Below are 25916 nucleotides of genomic sequence, written 5' to 3'. Positions count from 1 at the left end.
GCTGTCTCCCGCGTTAGCAAGGTAGTGCAAGCAAACAGACGAAAAAATGGCCCAACCCACCCACATACACATGTATATGCATACATGTCCACACACGCACATATACATACCTATACATCTCAACGTATACATATATATACACACTCAAACATATACATATATATACATGTACATAATTCATACTGTCTGCCCTCATTCATTCCCGTTGCCACCCCACCACACATGAAATGACAGCCCCCTCCCCCCGCATGTGTGCGAGGTAGCACTAGGAAAAGACAAAAAAGGCCACATTCGTTCACACTCAGTCTCTAGCTGTCATGTATAATGCACTGAAACCACAGTTCCCTTTCCACATCCAGGCCCCACAAAACTTTCCATGGTTTACCCCAGATGCTTCACATGCCCTGGTTCAATCCACTGACAGCATGTCAACCCCGGTATACCACATCGTTCCAATTCACTCTATTCCTTGCACGCCTTTCACCCTCCTGCATGTTCAGGCCCCGATCGCTGAAAATCTTTTTCATTCCATCTTTCCACCTCCAATTTGGTCTCCCACTTCTCCTCGTTCCCTCTACCTCTGACACACATATCCTCTTGGTCAATCTTTCCTCTTTCATTCTCTCCATGTGACCAAATCATTTCAAAACACCCTCTTCTGCTCTCCCAACCACACTCTTTTCATTACCGCACATCTCTCTTACCCTTACAGTACTTACTCAATCAAACCACCTCACACGACATATTGTCCTCAACCATCTCATTTCCAGCACATCCACTCTCCTCCGCACAACTCCATCTATAGCCCACGCCTCGCAACCATTTAACATTGTTGGAACCACTATTCCTTCAAACTAACCCATTTTTGCTTTCCAAAATAACGTTCTCGACTTCCACACATTTTTCAATGCTCCCAAAACTTTTGCCCCCTCCCCCACCCTATGATTCACTTCCGCTTCCATGGTTCCATCTGCTGCCAAATCCACTCCCAGATATCTAAAACACTTCACTTCCTCCAGTTTTTCTCCATTCAAACTTACCTCCCAATTGACTTGTCCCTCAACCCTACTGTACTTAATAACCTTGCTCTTATTTACATTTACTCTCAGCTTTCTTCTTTCACACACTTTACCAAAATCAGTCACCAGCTTCTGCAGTTTCTCACCTGAATCAGCCACCAGTGCTGTATCATCAACAAACAGCAACTGACTCACTTCCCAATAATAATAGTGTATTGTTAGTAAAATAACCTCATCTATAAAGGTAGGTACTTTTTGTTGCAGTATTTCCAATGATTTTGTGTTATTTTCAGTGATTTTGTGTAACTAACTGAGGTAGATATTGAATAATAACTAATATTCTACAAAGAGTTTGAGTGTGAGCTTGTTATGCATTGTTCAGAGAAAAGGATGCTCTGTGGCAAGCTAATGTACGTCTAGAGGGTGCAGCGGGATGTGGTCGAGCATGGATGGACAATAGCAGCGCCCAGAAATGTCTAGGATGTAATGTGTCATTCTCTATAACACGTAGACGCCACCACTGCCGTACTTGTGGACGAATCTTCTGTACTGGGTGCTCTGACAACTGGATCATGACGCCAGCATCAAGGTGCAAGCCTGGTGGAATATAAGGCCATTTATTATAGATAGTTCTAAATAACTAGATAGTTCTAAATAACTAAAAGAATGATACATTTGCCATTATTTGGTGCTGTACTTGAAAAAATGAAAAGAAATTATATCAAATTATACCTAGTTGTCAATGAGTTATATAATTTTAACAAATTTAATTTGAGTTGCCCTTTTTTGGTAAAGTTTAGTGTAAATGTAGTGTAAAAACAATCATATATAATGAATTCATTAAACATGAATGCCAAGACATGGTTTGGGTATTGATATATTGTATACAGAGATTATGAATAAATAAACTTTAATGTTCCTAAGATTAAACTGCATACTAATGTCACTTAATAGTATTGAGAGACTAAGTATTAATTTAATACTAATGGAATTTTAATAGTTTAATACATTATATAATGTTTCTTTAATCTTATCCCTTAATAAAAGTAAGTAAAACTCACGTTTGCTAATCTCTGACACGGCATCTTGCAACATTGTTTCCACAGTCGTCGTGTGAGGGTGTGTGATGACTGCTTCTCTGTTCAGGCTGAGTTGGCAACATTAGTATCATCTCCCTCCTCCTACACCAACAGTGGATGTAAGTAGAATCCCAGAGTACTGTATCTTGGACTGTGAATGAACTGAAGCCCTAATTACTTGGAACAGATTTTGTTTAACCACTTCGTAAATCAGAAATCTCATAAGAGATGAACTGTATAACCATTTTCCATACAGTGCTCTCGGTTGGTTGCAGAAAAAGCAAATGTTAAGCAAAATAGTGCTAAAAATCTTCAGAACTATTTCCCCCTTAAACAATAATGTAAATAGGTTTGGTTCATGACCATGGCCCCCACTATGCTATAAAATATCAGATAACAGAAATGTAATGTAATTGGATACACCAGGCATTGTTTATTGCTGTTTAACAAATTGACAGTGTGCAGTGCATAGATAATCTGCAACATGATTAATGATACAGGTACACCACCAAATTTTCAGCAACTGATGGTTTGGCACCTCCTTTAGTTCGGACAAAATTACGTGTGGGAACTTGAAATTACCGCGGCCACCAGACTAGTTTACTGGGCGGCCACAGATGGAGTTGTTTGTAGGGCACACTTATTTACATTTTTTACACTGCACATCTTGGTGGTGTGCTTAAATTTAACCCTAGCTATGGCTTCTAAGGCACATGAGTGTCAGTCGTGGTGTCAAACATAAACACCAGTCCATATCAATCCAAGATAAAGTAGAACTGTTGAAAAAATGGACCGTGGCATTTCAGTGCATACGCTGTGTGACATCGACAGTATTGGTTCATCAACTGTTTATGGTATAAAGAAGCAAAGGGAGAAAATATTGAAATTCTATGCAGACGGTGATTCCAGGAAGTAAATGGCGATTAGAAAAACTATGAAAGATGCTAAGAGTACTGAGCACGATCGAGTGTTGATGGAATGGTTTCGACAGCGTCGGGGTGATGGAGTGGACTTGTCAGGTAGGATGATAATAGACCAGGCTAAGTTGTTCCACAAAGAACTTAAATTACAACATGAGCGTGACTACAGTGAAGGATGGCTTCAAAGATTCAAGAAGCGTAATGGAATTTCCATGAATAAAGTGTGCGGAGAAAAGCGGTCTGCAAACCACAAACAAGCTGCTGAGTATGTGGACAAATTTGCTAAACTTGTAGCTGACGAACACCTCATTCCTGAGCAGGTGTATAAAGCAGACGAAACTGCATTATTCTGGCAATGCACACCTAGGAAAACACTAACAACAGGATTCAAACAGAGGCGTATCTAGGGGAAATAGCACCTATAGCAAGCACTGAGATTGCGCCTCTTTCCAAACATATGACACCAGTATTTTTTATTTTTCTTACCCCCACCAAGGGGATTTTGTTTTTACTGGTATTTGTTTGTTTGTTTGTCTGTAAGCAACTTTCAACAAAAGTTATGAACAAATTTTGATGAAATTTTCAGGGAAAGTCAGAAATGACAAAAGGACCAATTGATTAGATTTTGGGAGTGATGCGAATCATTGTCTGGATCCAGGATGCCATTACGGAAATATCAATTTTTGTGAATAACTGTTGAACTAATAATGATATCAATGTGATTCCAAATGCCAAAGATATGTTTTGATGGTCAAGAAATCTAAATCTTTAAGATCTGAATCATTGCCTGGATCCAGGACACCATTACGCCACTAGTGCCCCCCTTCATGTGGTGCCCAGGGCACCTGCCCTACCTGCCATACCCTAGATATGCCACTGGATTCAAACAATCTAAGGACAGACTTACCATCTTAGGGTGCTTAAACATTTGATATTTGTTTAATTTAAATTTCTAACAGTCCATGGTATGCTTTAGACACATGGGAGATGTATAATGAGTTGGTTAGAGGTGTGTTGATGAATTATTATTACATAACCACTGTTGGTCCGGCAAAATGGTTTATCCAATAAGGCTTTGGAACCAAGAGTGCCAGAAAATCGGTGGTGTACCTGTATTAATGAGGTTGGAGTAACCATGCCTCTTATCTTTCAAAAACTGTATAGCCACCATGGTTTATCCCCTATGTGAAAAAATCTTACAATTCTTTTTTAGTACAAATATGTCTATTGTACCTTGTTAAAGAAAACACCCCCCAAAAATTGGTATACTTGCCTTGGTATATGTGCCTCATGTTGATATGGGACAGGACAGTTTTGGGTGGACAGGAGAGGGTCTCTATTGGCAGCATGGCTGCCCCTGATCTCTGTAAGTATGCAATGATTATTTTTTTTTTTTTTTTGCAAGTATAACTGCATTCTGTATATACCTGAGAACATTCTACATATTTTGATTTTTTGAGACATGAATTCATGCTGTATGTACTATTTTTTACATATCTCTCATATATTTTACTCATTTTTACACAGATAATTATGTTCCATGTCATTTCAACACAGAAAACTATTTACATAAATAAATGAAGTCAGTATTATTTCCACCAAAAATAGCAACACTCCTCCCCTTCATATAGTATTTATCCCAAAATTAACTACAACAGTGAGTGCATACATCTGGCTTCACACCTAACATGTGTGCTCGCTTTGATTTTCTGTAGTGATATTTTTCCAATCATGGTAGAAAGTGGCTATAGACATCTGAAGATAATTAGTGAAAGCAAACATCAGCTGGGATTTTAAACAGAGGAGGGAAGCATTAAATCATCATGGGACAGTGAAAACAGTCCTTTATGGGTTGTAATAAGAAAATAAGAGAAAAAACTGTTTTGAGGTTAAACCTGTTTAGCCATCCGAGCTAGCATTTTAAAGGCTCATCAGACCAAGATACTCTTTGTTTAGATTCTCATACAGACACTTATCCTTTCCCTGAATAAACAAAAACTCAATTATGGCATCGAGTTATATCCTCATTCCAAATACAGATGAGTCTTTCCACATCTATGATTACTGGAACTATACTTCTTTATCAGAGCATATAAAGAAGTTACAATCATACAACATTCTTTTATTTTCTCTGCATTTTTTAAAGAATTGTTCTTGCAACTGATCCAGCCAATGACAAAGCTCTACAGATCTTAGGTTGGCATTCACCTGCTTCAGTTTATTTAATTACATTCAGTTTAACCACAGAGAGCATTAGAGTGAATAATATGGAGCTATGCAAATTAAAGTATCAACATGAAAAGAGTGCTATAGCAAAACAAAGTTAAGCAAAACAGCACAAACTATGGACAACCTAGACATATTTCCTTTCTGATGAATGGGTTTGGAAAACTGTTTATTTAGTTGTGAGTGCACTACTGTGTGTGGTTTGCAGCTTTGTTATATTTGCTTTTGAGAGGATAGAAGACCAGGAAGGTAAGGCACAGTTTGGAGTGCAGTTATTTTGTGTTTAGGTGTTGTCTGTGCATCCCGAAAGGATGTAAAATTTCACATGAGAATATAAACATTTTTAGGGCTGTATCTTACACACACATGATTAAGAATGATTAAGAATCATATGAAAATATTATTTATGAGCAAATTTTTATCACTTTCAAATTAAATAATAAACTATTCAAACATACCATTATTTTTAAAAAATGGATATACAGCAGTTTTTATTTAAATGATATGATTAACAGGGATAGAGAGAAAAAAGACAAAAGAGGGATGGGGAAGGAGGGGCAGGAATGGTTAGGGGAAAGGTACGGTGGGCCAGGGAAAGCAAGAAGGGTGAAATGGCAAACAAATGCAAGTCCTAAAAGAAGAGTGAGCAATCTCCATCAGAGTATATATATATATTTATACCCATGACAAACCTGTCTAAAATTGAGGTTATAAGCCACAAGCGGTGGCACTGTGTAGCCTTACCCTTATTGGCATTTCTCCTTACTACACCAATGTACGAATGCCTACAGCACAAAGAAGTCCAGCCACAGCTCATGTGCCTTATGGTGCAAGGAACAGTGCCCACTAATGAAAAAATTCCCCCAGAAATTACATAATTACCTTGAAAATCCAGTACAGGGCCTCTGACATTTGTAGTAAAACCTGGGGCACAAGGATGTCTTATAAATGACTCTCTTAACAATAGTGGTCACATTAAAATCATTTAGGGCATCACTTATATCATGAGTGGAGGATGGATACAAGAAAAATTGAGGCTTAGCAGTAAAAATCACTTTCTCCTCCAGTTAGCTGTCCTCACTGGAACAGAAGACACTCTCCTTGATATTCCCCATGTCCAGGGACTAATGTTGCAACAGCCCTAAAACTTTTATTACTCCCGTGATAAAAATAGTTGATCATCATTTGAGAAGTTTTAATGTTTCTACTATCCACTTGAGTAGCTTGTAGATGGCTATACCATCTCAAGGATGCTGAATAGCTGATCTACTGTTCCCAGAGTGATGCTTACCAAAACTTTCAATATATTCAAAACTTTCCCACATCAAAGTATAAGGACATATGAGACTGCTTCATAAGGATATTTGAGACTATGCTTCATACATATCACTAGAATGTTAATACTGTTTTACAGAATACAACTAAACTGGTTATCCTCCAACAAGGTTGCCAAGAGTCATTCATTAACAAATAACCCCACTTCATTTGAAATTTATAGGTCTTTCATCCATGATCATGTTTTACAGAGTGAACTATAAGTCTGCTAAAAGTACAGTTACACACCTCCACAGGTAGTTATGCTACTTCATCTACATTAAACCTAATTCTCTCCGAATCACCCTTGTATTTTTTTCTTACCAGACATTAACATATAAATCTCATCTTTAGAGAATGCAAAATATCCTAGGTTTCAATTATTCCTTGAGTTTTTAATTATTTCCTGTTATCTATTATTCATCAGTAGATGGAAGTTTGTTGGAAGGTAAACTTTCAACAATTCAGACCCCAAGCACAACACACCCACTTCCTACTGACTCCCAACAAACTGACTGTGATGAATATGCTGTAATATCTGATGATGAGGTACAGAGCTCCAGATTGTCATCAAGTCCAAGTAGTGGATCACCTCCGAGCAACAGTGATGTCATAACAGAAACTCGAGCCACTGAGGACATCCTCACCATAGACACTTTGTCTACGTCACCACCTACAAATGCTGAAGTAAGTTGAGAATTATAATGCTTACAGATCAGATAAATATTCAGTGAAGTGTAAGATTAAAAGAAAAAACTCATTCCATTTTATCTTTTGGCCAAGTCTGAATTTAAAATAACCTTCCTCTGGTAGTAACATTAAAAGGACAAAGGATGGTCTTAATGTTCTACTAATTCCTATTAGACTTTGTTCTCTCCATACTAAGAATACTTTCATGACTGATTACCTAGCTGTGTGGAAGTGACAGTGTTAAGAAAAATTTTGATAGGTGATTTATGTTCCAAAATGATCAGGTAATTTTTGTTCAGGTTGCCATAACTTGTATTATCCCCATCTAGGTTCCCAGAAGTGAGAAAATACAATAAATAAATGAATAAGGGAAACACCTGAGGAAATGGCCCAACCCACCCACATACACATGTATATACATAAATTTTCCAAAAGAAGGAACAGAGAAGGGGGCCAGGTGAGGATATTCCCTCAAAGGCCCAGTCCTCTGTTCTTAACGCTACCTCGCTATCGCGGGAAATGGCGAATAGTGTGAAAGAAAAGAAACACATAGACATATACATATACATATATGCACATGTACATATCAATACTTGCTGCCTTCATCCATTCCTGTTGCTACCCCGCCACATATGTAATAGCATCCCCCTATCTGTAGCCCATGCCTCACAACCGTATAACATTGTTGGAATCACTTTTCCTTCAAACATATCCATTTTTGCTCTCTGAGATAAAGTTTTTGCCTTCCACACATTCTTCAACACTCTCAGAACCTTCAACCCTTCCCTTTCCATGGCTTACCCCAGATGTTTCACAAGCCCTGATTCAGTCCACTGACAGCACATCAACCTCAGTACACCAAATCGTTCCAATTCACTGAATTTCTTGCATGCTTCTCACCCTCCTGTATGTTCAGGCCCTGATCTCTTGAAAGCTTTTCCACTCCATTCATCCACCTCCAATTTGGTCTCCCCTATCTCCTTGTTCCCTCCACCTCTGACACTTATATTCTCTTTGTCAACCTGTCCTCACTCTTTCTCTCCATATGTCCAAACCATTTCAACACACCCTCTTCTGCTCTCTCAACTACACTCTTTTTATTACCACATATCTCTCTTATCCTTTCATTACTTACTCATTCAAACCACTTCACACCACATACTGTCCTCAAACATTTCATTTCCAACACATCTACACTCCTCCGGACAACCTTATCTAGTGCCCATGCTTCATAACCTTATAATATTGTTGGAACTACTACTGCTTCAAACGTACCCATTTTTGCTTTTTGAGATAACATTCTCCCCTTCCACATATTCTTCATTGCTACCAGAACCTTTGCCCCTTCCCCACCCTATGACTCACTTCGCTTTCATGGTTACATTTGCTGCCAAGTCAACTCTCAGATATCTAAAACACTTCTTCCTCCAATTTTTCTCCATTCAAACTTACATCCCAACTAACTTGTCCCTCAACCCTAGCAAACCTAATAACCTTGCTCTTATTCACATTTTTACTCTCAATTTTCTCCTTTCACACACTTTTCCAAACTCAGTCACCAACTTACACAGTCTCTCACTTGAATCTGCCACCAGTGCTGTATCATCAGAGAACAGCAACTGACTCACTTCCCAAGCTGTCTCCCGCGTTAGCGAGGTAGTGCAAGGAAACAGACGAAAGAATGGCCCAACCCACCCACATACACATGTATATACATAAACGTCCACACACGCACATATACATACCTATACATACACATACACAGACATATCATATATACACATGTACATATCAATACTTGCTGCCTTCATCCATTCCTGTTGCTACCCGCCACATATGTAATAGCATCCCCTATCTGTAGCCCATGCCTCGCAACCATATAACATTGTTGGAATCACTTTTCCTTCAAACATATCCATTTTTGCTCTCTGAGATAAAGTTTTTGCCTTCCACACATTCTTCAACACTCTCAGAACCTTCAACCCTTCCCTTTCCATGGCTTACCCCAGATGTTTCACAAGCCCTGATTCAGTCCACTGACAGCACATCAACCTCAGTACACCAAATCGTTCCAATTCACTGAATTTCTTGCATGCTTCTCACCCTCCTGTATGTTCAGGCCTGATCTCTTGAAAGCTTTTCCACTCCATTCGTCCACCTCCAATTTGGTCTCCCACTTCTTGTTCCCTCCACCTCTGACACTTATATTCTCTTTGTCAACCTGTCCTCACTCTTTCTCTCCATATGTCCAAACCATTTCAACACACCCTCTTCTGCTCTCTCAACTACACTCTTTTTATTACCACATATCTCTCTTATCCTTTCATTACTTACTCGATCAAACCACTTGACACCACACTTTGTCCTCAAACATCTCATTTCCAACACATCCACCCTCCTCTGCACAACCCTGTCTATAGCCCACGCTTCACAACCATATAACATTGTTGGAATCACTTTTCCTTCAAACATATCCATTTTTGCTCTCTGAGATAAAGTTTTTGCCTTCCACACATTCTTCAACACTCTCAGAACCTTCAACCCTTCCCTTTCCATGGCTTACCCCAGATGTTTCACAAGCCCTGATTCAGTCCACTGACAGCACATCAACCTCAGTACACCAAATCGTTCCAATTCACTGAATTTCTTGCATGCTTCTCACCCTCCTGTATGTTCAGGCCTGATCGCTCAAAATCTTTTTCACTCCATCCTTCGACCTCCAATTTGGTCTCCCACTTCTTGTTCCCTCCACCTCTGACACTTATATTCTCTTTGTCAACCTGTCCTCACTCTTTCTCTCCATATGTCCAAACCATTTCAACACACCCTCTTCTGCTCTCTCAACTACACTCTTTTTATTACCACATATCTCTCTTATCCTTTCATTACTTACTCGATCAAACCACTTGACACCACACTTTGTCCTCAAACATCTCATTTCCAACACATCTACACTCCTCCGGACAACCTTATCTAGTGCCCATGCTTCATAACCTTATAATATTGTTGGAACTACTACTGCTTCAAACGTACCCATTTTTGCTTTCTGAGGTAATGTTCTCGCCTTCCATACATTCTTCAACACTCTCAGAACCTTCAACCCTTCCCTTTCCATGGCTTACCCCAGATGTTTCACAAGCCCTGATTCAGTCCACTGACAGCACATCAACCTCAGTACACCAAATCGTTCCAATTCACTGAATTTCTTGCATGCTTCTCACCCTCCTGTATGTTCAGGCCTGATCTCTTGAAAGCTTTTCCACTCCATTCGTCCACCTCCAATTTGGTCTCCCACTTCTTGTTCCCTCCACCTCTGACACTTATATTCTCTTTGTCAACCTGTCCTCACTCTTTCTCTCCATATGTCCAAACCATTTCAACACACCCTCTTCTGCTCTCTCAACCACACTCTTTTTATTACCACACATATCTCTTACCCTTTCATTACTTACTCGATCAAACCACTTGACACCACACTTTGTCCTCAAACATCTCATTTCCAACACATCCACCCTCCTCTGCACAACCCTGTCTATAGCCCACGCTTCACAACCATATAACATTGTTGGAACCACTAATCCTTCAAACATACCCATTTTTGCTTTCTGAGGTAATGTTCTCGCCTTCCATACATTCTTCAACACTCCCAGAACCTTCGCCCCCTCCCCCACCCTGTGACTCACTTCCGCTTCCATGGTTCCATCCGCTGCTAAATCCACTCCCAGATATCTAAAACACTTCACTTCCTCCAGTTTTTCTCCATTCAAACTTACATCCCAAGTGAATTGTCCCACAACCCTACTGTACCTAATAACCTTGCTCTTATTCATATTTACTCTCAGCTTTCTTCTTTCACACACTTTACCAAACTCAGCCACCAGCTACTACAGTTTCTCACCTGAATCAGCCACCAGCGCTGTATCATCAGCAAACAACAACTGACTCCCCTCCCAAGCTGTCTCCCGCGTTAGCGAGGTAGTGCAAGGAAACAGACGAAAGAATGGCCCAACCCACCCACATACACATGTATATACATAAACGTCCACACACGCACATATACATACCTATACATACACATACACAGACATATCATATATACACATGTACATATTCATGCTTGTTGCCTTCATCCATTTCTGTCGCCAACCCGCCACACGTGAAATGGCACCACCCTCCCCCCACGTGCGCACGAGGTAGCGCGAGGAAAAGACAACAAAGGCCACGTTTGTTCACACTGTCTCTAGCTGTCATGTTTCATGTGTCTTAATGACTGTGGTGCACTGTTGTCTTCAATAAATAATACTAAATCAGTACCTGCCTTTTTCAGAATGTTTCATTTGCTGTGCTTCATCAGCCTCATGTTGAAAGTCCTGAAAGATCAGTAGGGGATGATAATCCTGCAGCTTGTGAACAGCGCATTTTAATTCCAACAACCAGAGTAGCTTCAACTCAAGGTGCTGCAGTCAGAGGTCGTTTGGATACAAAGCAATCTGGAATATATACCCTCGTATTTGACAACTCCACATCAAGGTTAGTTGTTTTATTCAGTATCTTTTTTATTTGATCAAGAATTTTAATCACCTAGTTCTGCCTTTTCATTCCATATGTTAGTCAAAGATGTATACCATAAAGAACTTTAAAAATTTTTCATCTGTTGATATCCATGATGCCTTCAAAGGTTTAAAGCAGGATTTTTTTTTTTCACTTGGAATTTTTAATAGTTACTGTATGTGCTAGTGTAAGGAAGGAAATGCATTGGATGTATGTACCTTTGCCCTGTCCTCACATGAGGTCAAAAGCTATTATCCAAAGTTAATGGTGGATCTGGTGTGTAACCTTGTTCCTTTGGTACTGGAATGGTATTGCAGTCTGCTTGTGTTATTCCCTTTGCAACAGGTTTTGAAAAACAGATGAAAGGTGGGAAGGGTGTTCTTTCATTTTCCTAGGAGTTTTGTTGATTACTAAAGAAATTTGGCTTGAGAAGCGGTAATGTTTGGCTTTTAAAGTGGTGATCTACATCATAGTAATGCCAAGCACTGCAAGATTAAACTCACAATCATAAAAAAAAAAAAAATGAACTAGGAAATACAAAAAAATTAATATCACAAATATGGTGCATTTCAAAGGTAAAAATAAAAGTGGTATATTATTAAAGTCATTTAGCTTCAAAATGGTAACAACCATTATAGTGATGCTAAGCAGTACCAGAGTAAACTCACCATAAAACAATCAGGAGAAACACATTTCAATGGTAAATCTAGCATTAAAATTCTAAAGTGAACTAAGGAACATAAAAACTTGTTTCTGTTTTTGGTACATTGCACATGACAAATAGAGAACGGATGTGAGCGAATGCAGCCTGTCTTTGTTCCTGGCATTACTTTATTAACATGAGAAACAGCAAACAATCAAGGAAGAAAAAGAAATAGTGAGGTAACACCACAAATAGATGATGAAAAGCAGCATTCACTCACATCCATTCTCTATCCATCATGTGTAATGCACAGAAACCATAACCTCATATCCACAACCAGGCCCTACAGACCTTTCCATGTCTTCCCCCAGCTACTTCATATGCCCTGGTTCAGTCCAGTGACAGCATGTTGCCCCCTATATGCCACATTTCGCTAATTCACTTTATCCCATGCATCACATACTGTCCTTGAACAGCTCATTTTCAGTTCATCTGTCCTTCCTCCTCTGCACATGCCTCACATCCATACATCATCACTGGGACTACTATACTTTAAAGCATAATCAGTTTTGCCCTCGTAGATAATGACCTCTCTTTCCGCACATTTCTCAGTGCTCCAAAAACATTCACCTCCTAACCAACTTTATGACTCACAGCCACTTCCATAGTTCCATATACTAGTATTATCACAAATATACCATGCTTTTATAGGATTGTAAGCTATAATGCATAAAAATTTGGTTCTAAAATGGTGACCAAACAACCTTTAGGGCTGAAAATTGTGGCCTGTATTAGTAGGTAATACTCTTTTATTTACTTTGTCAGTAGCTTTATTTTCTTTTATCTTCAATGTTTTATTTTTTGCATTGTCCAAAACTTAGAATATTGTACCAAGTGTAGGAAAAGGGATTTGGAATATAACCCCCCTTTTACTATGGATACCTGTCCTCACTTTCAACTATTTCATTCGTACTTGTCTTCACTTTAAACTACTTCATTCGTACCTGTCTTCACTTTAAGCTGCTTCATTCAAGAATTTTTAAACAGGAAATCTTAAATCAATGGCAAGGAAGGCCTTTATTATACAAATAAACTTTAAGAATTATATCAGGTATACTAAAACACCAGTGTTAAAGTTACAAAATGTTTTGAGCTCAATACAAGCCTTCTAGACACCTGGTAGTAGATTTGGTTGTGAAGAGATCACAAGAAGTTAAGTGAGCTATAGCAAGCCGAGGGTGCAAAGGTCCTGGGCACACTGAAAAATTTGTGGAAAGAAAGGTCACTGTCTTTAAGGGCAAAGATGGTTTTGTTTGATGATTAAGTAGACCTGTCAGTGCTGTATGGATACAAAACTTGGGCTTTAGACAAAAATCTGAAGAGGTAGATGTGCTGGAAAGAAATTGTTTAAAACAATACTACATGTATTGTTTTAAACAAATTGTACAAGAAATGATAGCATGAGACAGGTGTGGCAATAAGAACGGTATGTTTGAGACAAAAAGGATGTGCAGAAATGGTTTGGATGTATGGAAAAGATGACTTAGAGGGTATACATGTCAGAAGTGTACTGAAAAAGGAAAAGGGATGGAACCAAGAAGGAGGTGGAGATATGGAGTGAAAGATACATTGAGGGTTCAGGGCCTGAACATGCAGGGGGGTGTGAGGTTTTCAAGGGATGGAGAGAAAAGGAGCAGTGTGGTATGCAGGGGATGATGTGCTGGCAGTGGGCTGAACCAGGATATATAAAGCAATCAGGGGAAACCATGAAAAGTTTTCAGGGGCCTAGATATGTGGGTGGGTGGGTGAAGGGGAGACACCTCTTGTTTCAATGCAATATACATGACAACCAGTGTAGATGTGAATGAATAATGAGGCCATTTGTATGTCTGTTCGTGGCACTATTCACTGACACAGGAAATGGCAAACGTATAAAGGAAAACACTATTTATAATAAATATATTGATAGAAAGACCAGAAAGGCTAGCTAAGAGATCTTAATTTGGATCTTATGCAGCTTACATCTTCAAAATGTATCTCATTATTATTTGTCATGTGTAAAATGAAAGTAGTCTTTGATTTTCTTTATAATATCCCAATTTTCTTACATAGGTTCACAGCCAGAAAAGTGACTTACAGTATGAGCTTAAAGAAACCAGTAAGTTCAGAAGCTGTATCACCACCATTGACTTCCTCACAGACACCAACTTCTCTACCAGCTTCGTTACCAGTGTCCTAATTTTTTAAGTTTCTTATTTTTTCATGTTCCTATGGTTGTTGTGGTTGTTTTCAAATCTTTCACAGAGATTATGTTTAGGAAATTCTTTATACTGAGATCTGTTATCAAACGTGTTGTATTAAGATTTCCTTATTACCAACGTTTAATTAGGTGTTTTAGTGGTAGTGACAGACCAAATAAATGTATTTGATTTTGGACTTCTTGGTATATAGTAACTGATTCTGTCACTATATCATTCTCCAGAAATTTAGTTCTGTTATGATTATAGATAGATTTACTTTAAGTCATGGAAAGTTTTTATATTTTGATAACCACGAGAAAATATTGCTTTGAAGATTACCATAATTTCTCTGATTTTAAAATGCTACTGAATATATAAATGTACTGAATAAGTATGCAGCCTGTTATTTTTGTACATAAATATTGCAACAAATACATAAATATTTGATATGCTGTATGAAATTTTTAATCTTGATCAAGTTTGTTACATTTTATCATGTGCAATAACCATGTATTAAAATTAAAGTACACAGATGATTGTTAAGGCATTAGGAAGAAGGTAGTCAATGAATTGGCTCCAGGATTCTGTATAGTTTTTTTTATATGACTTTTCTTATTACATTAAGAAGAAAATCAAGGACATCTCCATTATTGGTGTTAACTCAGAGTATTGGTGGTTTTTAACTCAGTTATGTGCTCTGATTAAATTGGACAACAAATTGACTGCTTATTGTGGGTATGATGATTATACATTTTTGTGCCAGTCTTTAGAGAGCCTTATCCTGAGGTAGTGAAAAGGCTGATCAAAAACTTTGAACTATATTTGATAGGAAATAACAATATTCACTGTTACTTTATGCAGCTTGTTGATACAGTTTAAATTTTGTTTTAGTAAGTCAATACTCGAAGTCGAAGGCTGTGTTTTACAACTGCATTTTTCCAACATATAAAATCTCATAGTCTTTTAACGTAAGAGTAATTAGCTTCCAAAACCATTAGTTAAGAAACAGCCAGCAAAAGAATTTTTCCTCCATGGTCTTCACAAAGGGTATTTGGTAGTAGTATCTTACAGTATGATTTTGTAACTGATGAAGATCACTGGCATAAATATATCTTTTGAAAACTGGTGGTGATATGTTATAAAAAATCATTACAGATATTACTTTTATTAGAATAATCATATATGCATATTTAAAACTGTGTAAATGCCTTTTGTATATTTAATTTCACCTTTAAAATGCAAGAAAATGTTACTATGCAGGTCACTGCATTTTTTATGTACACCTCCCAGTTACTTTTTCTTGATATTTCGTAAGTGCCTTTTAAAAATGAATGAAGACAATAAGATTCCGTGAGCAAATTTGAAATATTCCAATCATGTGTGTACTATCCATGCATGTCATCCATATATCATAACTTTATTTTTTAATATAAAAGCTGTATATATACTTTTCAATAAATATGCCTTTTACAAATGCAATTTGAGAACAAACCTGTTCTATAAAGACATTTACTTGATAGACATATCCTAATTCTATAAAGACATTTACTTGACAGACATATCCGGAGAAAACTATTCTAAGTAGCTGCTTCCTATTGGGCTTTCACCACACATCTAAGATACTCATCTACTTGCAATGCCCATGGATTATGTAGTAAAATTATCATTGGGCAGATATCTGTTTCTTTTGTTATGAATGTAAGTTGTATGATGCAAACTTGGAACTCAGAAGTATTCATAAGTAAAAGGAACTAATGTCCACATTTGTTACTTTTTTGTTAAGGTTGTAATTACATCATTCACTGACTGATTGATTATGTGCTAGTCACTGTTTGGCAGTAATCTGATGTGATTAAGGTTACTGTTTCTATAAGTATGCTTTGAAATTATCAGAGATTAAATTAATTCATTTCATTATATATCTGAGATTTTATACCTTAAGGAGATACTTCAGCCTTGATGATGTGGTTTAACTGGGAATAAAATAAAGGCATAACCAGAATCACTAGGTAATCACAATTTGCCCTGAATTTGCAATGAACTGGAAAAAAAATAAGGCAGATAAGCTGAATGCTTTGTACCAGCAACATGCAGTACAACTCCTTTCCTCCTCTTTCAAATGGACAATATTTTATTTTGCATCTTTAGCATATTCAGCTAATTGCTTCATTTCAACTTTATTAAATTTTTATTATCATGTACATGTGCTGGAAAGAGGCAGGTTGATTGTTTAAAGAATGCCCCTTTCAGAGAAAGATGTGGTAATTAGTAAAGTGTGACTGTGAGGACCAGCCAGGATATGCTGAAATGATCTGTTCAAATGGAGAAGATAAGTGAAGAGAGACTAACAAACAGAAGCCATGTGTCAGAAGTGGTTGAATCAAGGGGCAAAGGTAAACCAAAGAGATGAAAAAATAGAGTGAAAGGCTTTGGAACATGAGGACCTAAACATTCAGTAGTGTCAGAGGCATGTATTGGACAGAATGAGCTGGAGCGGTATGGCATATGGGACTTGATGTGCTATCTATGGACAAAGTGATGAATGTAAAGCATTGAGTAGCCTGTTGGGGTTAGCTGTGTATGGTTGTCTCTAGTTTTGGTACATTAAACTTAACATCTTGAGATTAGATGTGAGCAAATGAGACCATAGTTCAAGTGTTTTTGATGTTAGATTATATTTATATCTATTTATTATACTTTGTCGCTGTCTCCTGAATTAGCAAGGTAGCGCAAGGAAACAGACGAAAGAATGGCCCAGCCCACCCACATACACATGTATATACATAAACACCCACACATGCACATATATATACCTATACATTTCAACATATACACATATATACATATACAGACATATCTTTTTTTTTCTTTCATACTATTTGCCATTTCCCGCACTAGCAAGGTAGCGTTAAGAACAGAGGACTGGACCTTTGAGGGAATATCCTCACCTGGCCCCCTTCTCTGTTCCATCTTTTGGAAAATTAAAAAACTGAGAGGGGAGGATTTCCAGCCCCCCAATCCCTTCCCTTTTAGTCGCCTTCTACGACACGCAGGGAATACGTGGGAAGTATTCTTTCTCCCCTATCCGCAGACATATATATGTACATATTCATACTTACTGCCTTCATCCATTTCTGTCGCCACCCCACCACACATGAAATGGCACCCCCCCTTAACCCACGTGCGTGCGAGGTAGCACTAGGAAAAGACAACAAAGGCTGCATTCATTCACACTCAGTCTCTAGCTGTCACGTGTAATGCACCAAAACCACAGCTCCCTTTCCACATCCAGGCCCCACAAAACTTTCCATGGATTACCCCAAGTGGTTCACATGCCCCATTTTTATTCCACAACCAAACCACACAAAGACCTCACATAATAAAACACAGTCAACCAATCACAATCCCCCTCCCTCATAGTAACAGTGGCAATATATATCAACAATGCATTTAAAACAGTACCCTAACACAACCTCACACAAAATATGACAAAAATGATCAGCCAACATTTTAGCAGGCTGCCAAGTCAGTTATTCTCTTTCTAGATGACCTCTCATCACCTCCTTCAGACCACAGTATGAAAATCCTTTGATATGCAGATGACCTAACAATCACATCATAGCCAACAACACTACTCAACACTACTCAGTTACAAGCATGCAACACTACATTTTGCAATTAGAAAACCGGCTCACTAAAGGCAATGTTTGCATTCCCTTAAAAATCCTCCATCCTCCTCTTAACCCTAAACAAACTTGAATCCATCCGGTATCCTCCCACAACCCAGAGAGGACAACCACTTTCTCTCGTAGGACTCTAACCATAGTGGCTGCCATGTACAACACACACACTGACATTAGTTTCCAAACCACAAACATCAACACAAGGCCACAAACAAATTAAATATCACTGAACAATTACCTGCACCTGTTTTGACAGGAAAGATTCCTTCAGTGTCCTCCACAAATTAACCACATCCTCCATCTTAAAAATTATGCATTATCTGCCTGATCATCCACCTTTGAAAAGCAAACATAACAAAGATGTAAACTACAAAAAATAAAACACTCAAAATAATCTTTGTGTGCCTTGCAACAAACATTCAACACCTGCACAATGAAATAGAAATACTTTCTATTGAACCTCACATAAAAATGATCTGCATTTAGTTCTCTGTAACAGCATTAAACACCTCCCAATCAAACCAACCACCAATCCCAAGCAGAGTAAAGAGCTTACCCATACCTCACCCCTTCCTCAAACAAACAAAGACTAAACATATACACATCACATTGACTCAAAAAGTACTAATCAACCACCTTCCCAATTCAATCTTACATGCCATTCCACCAGAAATACACCCTTCTGAAATGACACACCCCACACATGTATGAGTTTTCCTTTCCATTCTGCTTAGTGGACACCATCCACCTCTCCAGCATTACAAAACCCACTTCACCATCTCACAAGACCTCTCATTCCCAAAGTGCAATGTCTTACTGAAGACAATGAACACTTACTCATCAAATGATCTGCACTCACACCGTGTAAACATGAGCACAAGATCACAGCACTTGACCTTTGGTCACTACCCAGTGAACATGGCCTTCCTGAATGCCACAAAAGCCCTACTGAGGGGGTTCCTAAGACAGAGAAGGTAAGATAAGGTAGGGTAGGAGGAGTTCCTGGATTCACCTGTGAGTGGTAACACCCACTTTACCATCTCACAAGACCTCTAATTGCCTGGGTGCAATGTCTTCCTGAAGACAATGAACACTTATCAAATGATCTGCACTCACACCATGTAAACATAAGCACAATATCACAGCTCTTCTTGACCTGTGGTCACTACCCAGTAAATATGGCCTTCCTGAATGCCGCAAAAGCCCTACCGAAGGGGATCCTGAGACAGAAAAGGTAAGATAAGGTAGGGTAGGAGGAGTTCCTGGACTTCACCTGTGAGTGGTAACACCACTAGCAGAAAGTCACCTTCATCGCTGTTAAACAGACAAAAAAAGGGAATGCATCACAGACACTCCTGCCCCAAATTAGTCCACCTTACTCTGCTCCCACATGGAGTAAAGCCTCAAAGCTGTAGGAATTAACTTCACGTATAATAAGAATATGTCTACTACCCATATTCCTGTCCCAAACTGTGTGAATAATCCAGTTTTTCAGAAAGGCATCATCACCCCATCTAGCACAAACCAAAACATTATAAAAACCGGGTAGTACATGATAAGACTCATTACTTCATTGTTGTTTGCTAAATCTGCCGTTTTATATGTTTACACATATTTACATTCTGTTTTGGCTTTCAACAGCAAGTATAGTGCAGATATGGCAGAACCCAGGGTAAACCATTTCCAGCTTACTTCTTTCAACTGTGGTTTCTCTTACAGTCCTTTTCCAAGCCTCTTACTTTCTCTAGTGCCACTTACCTAATAATCCTAGGCCACCACTTCCTCTCCTCAAGGGCCATGCACTGTCATTTGTTGGACCTGAAAAAGAAATGAAAGTGCATGGATGTACACATCATTGAAAAATCAAAAAAAGGTAATTTGTCATAAATTTTTAAATGAAATTATGCATATGTTTAGTTACCACAGTCCCACATTTCATCTCTTTCATTATTGTATAATTCACATTTAAAAATACTTACAGTACAGTATTATGATTCAAAAATTGTTGCCCTTTCTTCTTGGGTATCATTATTTTGCTAATTTTCCCATGGCTAAATTAAAATTCTGTACTCGTTTCTGTGTGGTATAGATGGAGAAAACCAAGAACAACATGGCAAGGTGCATCATTGTATTGGAACCTCTTGATGCACCTTGGCTAATAAACTTTCTGATGTAACATTTTTATCCCATGTATTCTCATAGGATATGGAAATCATTGCATAAATATTGCTGATGTATACTTTTTTTGGTATTTTTGACTAAAAAAAACGTAATATTTTGTAAAAACACAATCGTTACACAGCCACTCCATATTATGGGTGCCAAAAAAACATTCGTGCATAATGTAATGATGGGGTGAGAGAGTATCATTAAACTTCAGGAAGAATAAAGAGGTGTTTTGGAAGAACATAAATAATACGCGTAAGACAAGATAAATGGGAACATCAGTGAAGAGGGCAAAAGGGGAAGCAATAACAGGCAGTGATGAAGTGAGGAGATGCAGTGAGTATTTTGAAGGTTTGTTGAATGTGTCTGATGATGGAGTGGCACATACAGGGTGTTTTGGTTGGGGTGGTGTGTGAAGTGAGAGGGTCAGGGAAGCTGGTTTGGTTAAGAGAGAAGAGGTGGTGAAAGCTTTGTGGAAGGTGAAATCCGGCAAGGCAGTGGGTTTGGATGGTATAGCAGTAGAATTTATTAAGAAAATGGGCGATTGTGTTGTTGATTGGTTGTTAAGGATGTAGTTTACGTATCAATCGTGGTGAAGTGCATGAAGATTGGCAGAATGCATGCATAGTGCTACTGTACAAAGCCAAAGGAGATAAAGGTGAGTGTTCAAACTACAGAGCAATAAGTTTGTTGAGTATTCCTGGGAAATTATATGGGAGGGTATTGCCTGAGAAGGTGAAAGTATGTACAGAGCATCAGACTTGGGAAGAGCAGTGTGGTTTCAGAAGTAGTAGAGGATGTGTGCATCAGGTGTTTGCTTCGAAGAATGTATGTGAGAAATACTTAGAAAAGCAAATGGATTTGTATGCAGCAGTTATAGATCTGGAGAAGGCATATGATGGAGTTGATAGAGATGCTCTGTGGAAGGTATTAAGAATATATGGTGTGGGAGGCAAGTTGTTAGAAGCAGTGAAAAGTTTTTATCGAGTATGTAAGGCATGTGTATGTGTAGGAAGAGAGGAAAGTGATTGGTTCTCAGTGAATGTTGGTTTGTGGCAGGGTTGCATGAGGTCTCCATGGTTGTTTAATTTGTTTATGAATGGGTTTGTTAGAGAGGTGAATGCAAGAGTTTTGGAAAGAGGGGCAAGTATGCACTCTGTTGTGGATGAGAGAGCTTGGGAAGTGAGTTAGTTGTTGTTCGCTGATGATACAGCGCTGGTGGCTGATTCGAGTGAGAAACTGCAGAAGCTGGTGACTGAGTTTGGTAAAGTGTGTGAGAGAAGAAAGCTGAGAGTAAATGTGAATAAGAGCAAGGTTATTAGGTACAGCAGGGTTGAGGGACAAGTCAATTGGGAAGTAAGTTTGAATGGAGAAAAACTGGAGGAAGTGAAGTGTTTTAGATATCTGAGAGTGGATTTGGCAGTGGATGGAACCATGGAAGCCGAAGTGAATCATAGGATGGGGGAGGGGGCAAAAGTTCTGGGAGTGTTGAAAAATGTGTGGAAGTTGAGAAAGTTATCTTGCAAAGCAAAAATGGGTATGTTTGAAGGAATAGTGGTTCCAGCAATGTTACATGGTTGCGAGGCGAGGGCTATAGATAGAGTTGTGCGGAGGAGGGTGGATGTGCTGGAAATGAGATGTTTGAGGACAATAAGTGGTGTGAGGTGGTTTGATCGAGTTAGTAATGAAAGGGTAAGAGAGATGCGTGGAAATAAAAAGAGTGTGGTTGAGAGAGCAGAAGAGGGTGTTTTGAAATGGTTTGGTCACATGGAGAGAATGAATGAGGAAGATGGAGTGAAAAAGATTTTGAGTGATCGGGGCCTGAACATACAGGAGGGTGAAAGGCGTGCAAGGAATAGAGTGCACTGGAACAATGTGGTATACCAGGGTTGACTTGCTGTCAGTCGATTGAACCAGGGCATGTGAAGCCTCTGGGGTAAACCATGGAAAGTTTTGTGGGGCCTGGATGTTGAAAGGGAGCTGTGGTTTCAGTGCAATATAAATGACAGCTAGAGACTGAGTGTGAACGAATATGGCCTTTGTTGTCTTTTCCTAGTGCTACCTTGCGCACATACGGCGAGGGGATTGTCATTTCATGTGTAGCGGGATGGCGACGGGAATAAATAAAGGCAGACAGTATGAATTATGTACATGTGTATATATGTATATGTCTGTATGTGTATATATATGTGTACATTGAGATGTATAGGTATGTATATTTGCGTGTGTGGACGTGTATGTATATACATGTGTATGGGGGTGGGCTGGGCCATTTCTTCGTCTGTTTCCTTGCGCTACCTCACAAACGCGGGAGACAGTGACAAAGTAAAATAAATAAATGAATATATATCTAATGTTCATGTTTACAAATATCTTTGAGAGGGAAAGGTTGTGTATTTGTTTCTGTTGTAGCTGGGCATTTTTCAGTATACATGCATGAATGTTAAAATGTTAACATTTCAATTTTACTAGAGGTCATCATATTTTGTGGGCACAAAAAGACGACTATATAATTTTCATGTTTAGTCAGATTAATCATAAAACTGAATACCGTTTTGTAAAGCATAAAATGTATAAAGAAAAAACAACTGATAAACATGACAAACATCTACATTACTAAGCAGATTCCCATGCAATACCACACTCCAAAATTATTGTTGACAGTATTGTATTAGGTAGGAACAGTAACACAGAATGTAGGGCATAATGTTGGCAAACTTTTACAGCAATAATCAGAGCTTAAAAGGGGTGTATGTATATTTATGTACATGTATATATTTCTATATATAAATGTATGAATATATTTTGCAATGTTGATATTTTTGCTTAATAAATGATTATAGCTTGCCAGTTTTCACTTATCCAGTTCATTTTCTAACAATTCTTTAGTGTGTCTGTAATTAAGTAGGTCTGAACTTTAGAATCATTAAGTGTGCATAAAAAAAGTCATGTTTGCTTGTTGATGATGAGTTTCTAACCCAGCAAGAGCTTGCAATCACCCACTCAGTTTGAGTAGTACAGTTAGCTAATGGCTATTGTAGGTACCATTTCATGCTACAGTATCTATACTTGCAATAGCATGGTCGACTTTTTTACTCAGCATAATTAGTGCATTTCAAAAGTTTTTTCATCCTAAAATGTTCTGGATTCTGAGAATCCCCAGACTTTGTGAAGGGACTGACCCTACAAAATGGGAGAATATTCTTCAACCTTGTCTGCAGTCGTACATAATACTTAATGTTCTAGCCTCAGTTCAGAGAGAGTGTATGATCAACATTCCTGAAGGCTTTCAAATCTATGTTCAAGACTCTAATCACTTTAAAACAACTCTCGAGATTCTCTTGATCTATGGTCAATAATCTCAAATTTAGATGGCTCAGCAACTCATGGCTGCCACTTAGAGTGCTGTAGGCTTCATGGTTTTGCATGAAGGAAAGTAAGACAATTTGAATATATCCATTTTAGACTGGTTGAACTTTGGTGGGAGATGCATGTTGCAGGTGACTAAGGGGTAGGAGCGGGTGGCTGATAATTCTCCCTTCCTGTATTACTTTCCAAAAGAAGGAATAGAGCAAGGAGGCACATTAGTTTTTCCCTCTAAGGCTCAGTCATCTGTTCTTGACACTACCTTGCTCACACAGGAAATGGTGAGCATGAAAAATATCATAATTATTACCCTTACCTTTCATACTTGCAACATGTTTCTCACATAACTGAGGTACCACCAGGAACAGACATAGAAAAAGGACTTATCTCACTCTCATGCATGCTCAGGTCCCACCCACTCAAAATTTTTTTCACTCCACCCTATTATCTCCAATTTTGTCTTTCCTTTATTATCTCCAATTTTGCCTTTCCTTTATCTTATCCCCTTCACTTCTAACACATATATCCTCCTTGCTCATTCTATGAATATGTCCAAACCTAAAATTTTAACACAACCTCTTCAACTCTCTCAACCATATTCTTCCTATTACTACACTTTTCTTACCCTTTTATTACTTACTCAATCAAAACAACTCACAGCACATTTAATTTCCAAATAACATCATGGCCCATGCCTCTCAGGCAATGACCCCTCTTTCTACAAATTCCTCAACACTTCCGGAACTTTCATCACTTCACCCACTATGACTTACTTTATCATTACTTTCTAAAATTATGAACTGAAAAGAGCCAAGCACAGATTTCTCCCTCTACAGTTCAGTTGTCCTTTTGTGGGGCCACCTCCCTATTGCAAGAAAAGAATAATGGAAAACTTGCTGCTCATTAATCCCAAACTTTATGTGGTAACAAATATCACCCCCAAGGTTATAATTTCCTTACACTTCATCAAATCACCAACATTACGAGCAAGAGAACATGCGTCACTGCCACTAGGCATTGTAGGTACACCAAAACAATTGTGTGCTGCAGCTGAGGCAGCATTTGCCAAAACTATTGCTACCCATTACTCTAAAACTTACTTTGGTAACAACCATCCCCTACAGTAATAATTTCCTTTCACATCATAAAATTACTAACATCAAAAGCAAGAGCATGCAGCATTGCCACCAGATATTGTAGGTCCACCGAACCAGTTGTGTACTGCGGCTGAAGCAGCATTTGCCACAACATTCTAGACACGTTCATCTTGCATCACACCACAGAAAAACAGCTTGGGTCTTGGCAAGCTTGTCGCTTGTACTGCAGTATCCTCAGTGGACCTGGCATAAAAAAGAAGGGGTTATTAGATATGTATACAAATATCAAATTTCTAAGAAGACATTTGCAGTGAGTGAGCCTTTGGGACATCATGGCCTAAGCAAGAGAAAGAGAGGCATACACTACCTAGAATGAACCAAACTGTTGTGGTATAAAGAGTAGTACATACTGTGAATGAGTTTAGACAGGGCAGGTGAAGCAATAAATATAAACCATGGAGTCTAGCTGTGTATGGTGGGTTCTCATTTTGGTGCATTATATACAAGAGAGCAATTAGGGATATTTTTTTCATGTTTGTTCATCATTTTCCATCTTAGTAAGGTGGCACCAGGAACAGCAGAACAGCCTCAATTGTTCTCATCTACACTCCTTCATGTGCACTGAATTGAAAGCAGTACCCACCAACCACAGCCAAGCCTCACAGACCGTTCTGTGGTTTCCCCTGACCACTTCACATGCCCTGGTTCAGCTAACAAACAACATATCACCCCCATATACCAAAATGCTCCAATTCATTCTATCACATGCATGCATATCTATCTATATCTCTGATACCTGTTCCAACTGGGAACTCGCTCAATGAGTCTCAATAACTGGTGAACTCTATGCATGTTACCCTCCTTAGGTTCAGGCCACAATACTGAAAATCATCTTTCACTTCATCCTTTCATTTCCTTTTCA

At 38.6% G+C, this 25916-nt stretch overlaps 1 protein-coding gene across 9 annotated transcripts in view; it reads left to right on the top strand.

The window, feature by feature from the left end:
* LOC139757392 (uncharacterized) overlaps window positions 1-16156 on the top strand; it is a 72708-nt gene extending 56552 nt beyond the window's left edge. For 7 of the 9 annotated variants that reach the window (XM_071677827.1, XM_071677829.1, XM_071677826.1 and 4 more), the window contains 5 exons: window positions 1402-1608; window positions 2126-2217; window positions 6986-7245; window positions 11576-11778; window positions 14555-16156. In XM_071677827.1, coding sequence (XP_071533928.1) covers window positions 1402-1608; window positions 2126-2217; window positions 6986-7245; window positions 11576-11778; window positions 14555-14681 — 889 coding nt within the window. In that variant the 3' untranslated portion in view covers window positions 14682-16156. The remainder of the gene's footprint in view (window positions 1-1401; window positions 1609-2125; window positions 2218-6985; window positions 7246-11575; window positions 11779-14554) is intronic. The other 2 variants (XM_071677828.1, XM_071677835.1) reach the window with 1 other exon arrangement.
* The last annotated feature ends 9760 nt before the right edge of the window (window positions 16157-25916 follow it).

This window comes from Panulirus ornatus, chromosome 26 (assembly GCF_036320965.1).
Source record: "Panulirus ornatus isolate Po-2019 chromosome 26, ASM3632096v1, whole genome shotgun sequence".
NCBI lineage: Eukaryota > Metazoa > Arthropoda > Malacostraca > Decapoda > Palinuridae > Panulirus > Panulirus ornatus.
Note: the sequence above shows the minus strand (reverse complement) of the source record. Positions and strands in the feature narration are given on the sequence as shown.